This window comes from Myotis lucifugus, unplaced genomic scaffold (genome assembly GCF_000147115.1).
Source record: "Myotis lucifugus unplaced genomic scaffold, Myoluc2.0 scaffold_582, whole genome shotgun sequence".
Classification (NCBI taxonomy): Eukaryota; Metazoa; Chordata; class Mammalia; order Chiroptera; family Vespertilionidae; genus Myotis; species Myotis lucifugus.
In genome coordinates, this window is record NW_005871630.1 from 4,842 (window position 1) to 10,440 (window position 5,599).

The following is a 5,599-nucleotide window of genomic DNA, read 5'->3' on the forward strand; positions in this document are numbered from 1 at the left end:
CCGTCTTCCCACGGGCTCCCTTCACTTGCTTGTGTTTGTTATTCACGGCTCCACCGGCACGTCTGTGCGGCTGCACTGGTGTGCACACAGCCAGTGAGGCACAGAAGTGTCTACTGCAGCCTTGTTAAAGGGAAAGGACCCCTGCTGCGTCCCTTCTGTCCCCACTTCCATTCAGAGAACTGGAGTTTAACTCTTTGTGTCCCGGGCCAGAATGCCGGCTCTGCATTTCATTTTGAATTTTGCAATGGCTTCTCCCGTGGTGGAATGCCACAAACAAGAGAAAAAAACGTTGCTTGCAGATTGTCCATCCTAGAAGCTGACATGCTTCAGAGTGACACAGGACACAGAGCACAGGGACAACCTTTATTTCATGCTCAGGCTGTTTTACAAAGCGACCAGGTGTGGCACAGAGGACTCAGGAGCGCGGGACTCTGGGACAGCGTGTCTGGACGCGCCTGCTGGGCTCTGCTGCTCTGATCTGGAAGGTCCAACAGGATGTGCAAAAGCTCCAGGGGTCCTAGCTGAGCAACAGGCTGGAGCACCAGGATGAGCTTCCCGCACGGCCACGACCTCCCAGCCGAGGCCCCGAGGAGGCTACGGATCGATGGTCACAGACTGGTGCTCACTTACCCAGTTCTACTCTACGATGAACATAGGGCAGTGATGGCGAACCTTTTGAGCTCGGCGTGTCAGCATTTTGAAAAACCCTAACTTAACTCTGATGCCGTGTCACCTATAGAAATTTTTTGATATTTGCAACCAGAGTAAAACAAAGACTTATATTTTTGACATTTATTTTATATATTTAAATGCCATTTAACAAAGAAAAATCAACCAAAAAAATGAGTTCGCGTGTCACCTCTGACACGCGTGTCATAGGTTCACCATCACTGACATAGAGGAAGGTACAGACAGACGGAAAGACAGATCCAGGTCAAATCGCCTCCCGCTCCCCAAAGCTACTTGCGCAATCCCAGCGAAGCCACGGCCACCCCGGGCGAGGCCTTTGGAGACTGCGGTTTACCGAGGGCAGCTGTCCCTTGACCGCAGATCCTGCCCAGAGGCACCACAGGGCCAACGAGGCATCAGCGCTCACACATGGATCTGAGGAGCCTGACTAGGACGTTCAGAGCAAGAAGAGTTAATGGCCCCGTTTCTCCGACTCCCCACGGAATTCCAAAGGGCAGCTCGGTGCCCCAGCGCAGAGGGAGAGGGAGCGAGCGCTGTTCTTCAGCATCTCTTGAATTAATGAACTGGAAATGCGTCTTGTCAGTGTTTGGAGAGGCGGAAGGGTGAAAGGAGAGGCGAGAATGAATCACAGTGAGAACCGCGTCAGCTGCCTGCGGCGCTCGGGAAACCCAACAGGCGAGGAAACAAAAGGGACGGGCTGCCTCGCATCTGAAGGGACAAATGGGACCCGCAGACCCGCGTCTCCGCCAAGGCGGCGGCCTCGCGAGGAGCCCGTGCCGCCAGGGAGCGCACCAGGCCCGAGATGTCCGTGGCCCCGGGGATGGCTGCAGACGCTAGGGTTTAAAGCACAGAAACAACAGAACACGCATGTACTCTCACGTTTACGCGGAAACACAGGAACACTAGCACCTAAGCATGACGGGCTCCTGAATCGGTGCCGAGCCTTCAAACACTTGCACTTCACACGCTGCGAAGATGAAACGTCCGTGAAACACACTCCAAAACTCCAGGCTCCTGGGGAAGGGTCCGTCACTGAGAAGAAAGAAAGAGAACTGCATCTAACCATCCATTTCCGAGTCACAGGGAGAGCCTCCGAGAGGCGCTGGTCGGTGATCAGAAAGGAGCGAGAGCCCGGGTCAGCAGGAGCCGTCTCTGCAGTCTCCTCTGGCCAGAAACACAGACACACAGGGTGACATGCTCTTCCGAGTTCTTCCCAGAATGAGTCTGACATTTTAACTCTTACGAAAACAGCAGCCTAAAGCCTGAGGAACTGGCGGCAATTGAGTGTAAGGCCGCCTTTCCACTCTGGAGGCGCAGCGCGCCCACCCGTTCCCAGGCTGGAACCCTGCCATCCGAGGGGCCGGAGGGGGGACCTCCCTGCAGCATACTCACCGGCGGGGGGGTGCTGGTGGCTTTCAGAACCAGCTTGTCACCCCTCTTCTCCACCTCGAATCCCATCTTCCTCAGCAGGGACGCGTCCGCCAGCCCCTGCTCCTCCATCTTGGCGATCAGATCCTGGTTCTGGCTGTTGTCCTCGGTGAGGTTGCGGATGGCGTACACCACCCACTGCGTCAGGACTGGGACGGAGTGAAGGAATCTGGCGACACGCGTGCTGCGTCAGGAACGCCCGTGAGGGCTGCGGGGCAGGGCGAGGAGCGGCCCCGCACCGACTCACGGATGCTCTTCTTGAGGATGTGCTACAACTATGCACCCAGAGCGGAAAGACACTTACCACCACATGGCACACACGTATGCACACGGGTGTCCAGTGTGCGATGGCAGATGTGCTGATGAATGAACGCAGAGCAAAGGTGCACTTTAAGAACACCGGTGTGTGCACTCACGCACACTCACATACATGCACGCACGCATGCACAGGTAACTGTTAGAGTCACTAGGGAAAGAATCAGGGCGTTACCGAACCAGACAAGAAACCACCTTTCCTGAGGAAAGCCCGCGGAGGAACAAGCATGGTTTCCTAGGCGCGCGTGGGATTCCCTCACTCCCGTTGACGGGTGAAGCTAGGAACCTCAGGGGCGTGCTTTCGGTTTGAATGCTCGTGCCCTCGGGAAAGCGCCCCCTCCCCACCTCGCCGCCCCCTAACTTTACATGATGTGAGAAGTCCTCACAGCAGACAGGCTATCGGCGCCTGTGAGCCTGGAGAGATGCTGCTGTCGGGACATCGCCATGTCGGGTCCAGGGACACACAGGACCTGCCAAGAACCGGGGCCTGGCCGCCCTGTCGGTCCAGAGGGAACAAAGCTCCGGAGAGGGATAAACACTTTCCCCGCAAAGAGCGTCTCCTGCCCCCGCCTGGGGCAGCAGCAGGGAAACAGGCCTGTCCAGTGGCAGAGGTTCCCAGGCGTCTCCGAGGCCATGACTGGGGCACGTGTGTCCCACAAGGTGCCAGGCCTGTCCTGGTTGCAGCCCCTTTGCCCTGACGCAGGAGCCAGGGACGGCTCCACGCACAGCCTGTGGCCCTGACCACACAGGAGCCAGGGGCGGCTCCACACACAGCCTGTGGCTCTGACGACGCAGGAGCCAGGGAAGACTCCACGCACAGCCTGTGGCTCTGAGGACGCAGGAGCCAGGGAAGACTCCACGCACAGCCTGTGGTTCCCGCTCGAAGGATTTGGGGAAGAAAGTGGTTCAAAAGCCTCACGGGAAATAGTAAAAGACGCGCCCGTCCCTGAGGTCAGACAAAGGAGAGGTAGAAAACACGAGTTTTATGTTCGGGACATGTTTTCTGGGGGCTGAAAGGTCGCTCGTCTTGGTTCCCGACACACCCGAGCTGCCTCCCACCGAGTGGCCTCCTGGCTCCGCGCTCCTAATCTCGGCTCCTGCAGGAGGGGCCTGGCCGCACACCCGGGACCCGCAGACACGCGCTGCGGGATGGCCATCCGGGCGTGTGGCACCGAAACCATCGAGTGTGAGGGCGGCCCTTTCCCGGTGCCAGGTCCGGAGTGCTGGGCCGAGGCTGCTGCTCTCATTACTCACCCCCGGGGGGAACGTTCTCACCCCACTGACCTGTCACCCTGGCACAGCACCCCGGTCCTTGATAAGCTACGTTTTCCTCCTGGAGCCAGAAAACATTCAAATGCATGAAACCTAAATGTGAATGTCTCCCTCTCCCACAGTCACCGAAAAAGACGAAGGGTCCCGGGGGGAGCTCTTCCAGCCGGTCCGCGCCCTGAACCTGCCACCGCGCACGCAGGACCAGCCAGCACCGCCCAGCTCCTCGCGGGGAGCGAGAGGCAGCGGCCGCGGGACCCGATGGGAGGAGCAAACGTGAGAAAGGGGGGATTTAGGCCGGAAAACGCACGTGAGACTTGAGTTCCCGTGCTAACCTCTCCTCTCAATGCTAGAAGCAGGAGGCTGCTTCCCGGACCTTCCTGGCCACTCACGGAGACACCGAAAGTGGGAAACCCCATGTTCCCATCCCGCGCTGAGCCCGGACAACTACAGGGCTGGGGCTGGGGCTGGAACGGGACGGAGGCCGGCTGGCCCGCCTGGTGCACACGCAGTGTCGCTGGAGGAGAGAACCATCACCCGAGCTGCCGGTGGTCAGGCTCTCGGTCCCAGGCAGCAGCCCCTGCCCAGCACGGCCCGCATACGTCTCCTGGGCGCCCTTCAGCCCTGAGGCTCCAGCAATGTCAGTCCCACACGCGAGCCCTGACCTGGGACATGCCTCCCCCTCCCCTGCCCTTTCATTTCTCACAGACACACTGAGCCCCCGCTCCCGCCCCCCACCCCCATCCCGGCTGCCCCGCACACAGCTGGCTCGGTGTGCCCTAGGGATGTTTCCAGAGCTTTCTCGTTCTCGTTCCCACATCACTGTGCCCACCTGTGTAAGGGCCGGGGCCACACCTTCCAGATGTCCGTACCCCCAGCTCTGTCTCATTCCCCACACAACGTGGATCACGATACACAATGTCAGCTGACCACCTGTGTATGTGCGTCTGCCCAGCCCCCTGAGCCCCTCCTAAGCAAGGTGATGTCTCATCACCTCGTCCCCTGCTCCAGCCCAGTGCTGGGAAGTGTCTGCCGGTGTCGGTGTCAACAGTGAGCGCGTCTCCCACTCCCCGTGGGGCGGGGCCTGGGCACCGCACGACCCACAGCCCTGACTCAGGGCTTTGCAGGGTTGAGATCAGAGGAAAGTAAACAACATAAATGCAAACCAGGCAGATGCTGAACTGTGTACATAAAAGGCCATGACAACAAACCTCAGAGTCCCATGTGGACGGACAAAGTGTGGACCTGACTCATGTTCATCTGGGAAGGCAACCACCACATTTTGTGAAAATACTGTTACGTTTGTTTTCTTTTATATTTTCACTAGAGGCCCAATGCATGAAATTCGTGCAAGAGTAGGCCTTCCTATCCCCGGCTGCCGGCACCAGCTTCCCTCTGGCACCCGGGACCGGGGCTTCCCTTGCAGTCCTGGCTTCGTCCGGAAGGATGTCCGGTCTAATTAGCCTATTATGCTTTTATTATTATAGATTGCTTTAAGAGAGGAAGGGAGAGGGAGAGAGAGATAGAAACATCAATGATGAGAATCACTGATCGGAGTGGGGTGACCAGGCCCTCAGGAGGGGCAGTTGGGGGCGACCAGGCTGGCGAGGGGGAGGGGGGGACGCATTGAGGGGCAACCAGGCCAGCAGAGGGGGGCAGTGAGGGGTGACCAGGCCAGCAGAGGGGGCAGTTAGGGGCAATCAGGCAGGCAGTCAGGTGAGCAGTTAGGAGCCAGTGGTCCCGGATTGTGAGAGAGATGTCTGACTGCCGGTTTAGATCCCTGTGGGATCAGGCCTAAACCGGCAGTCAGACATCCCCTGAGGAGTCCCGGATTGGAGAGGGTGCAGGCTGGCCTGAGGGGACCCGCCCCCCATGAAGGAATTTCGTGCACTGGGCC

At 58.8% G+C, this 5,599-nt stretch overlaps 1 protein-coding gene across 1 annotated transcript in view; it reads right to left on the bottom strand.

The window, feature by feature from the left end:
• Nucleotides 1–344: 344 nt before the first annotated feature.
• ATXN10 (ataxin 10) overlaps nt 345–5,599 on the bottom strand; it is a 103,082-nt gene continuing 97,827 nt past the window's right edge. Inside the window, exons 11-12 of the mRNA XM_023745787.1 lie at nt 2,083–2,267; nt 345–1,722 (exon numbers count right to left, since the gene is read on the bottom strand). Coding sequence (XP_023601555.1) covers nt 1,720–1,722; nt 2,083–2,267 — 188 coding nt within the window. The 3' untranslated portion in view covers nt 345–1,719. The remainder of the gene's footprint in view (nt 1,723–2,082; nt 2,268–5,599) is intronic.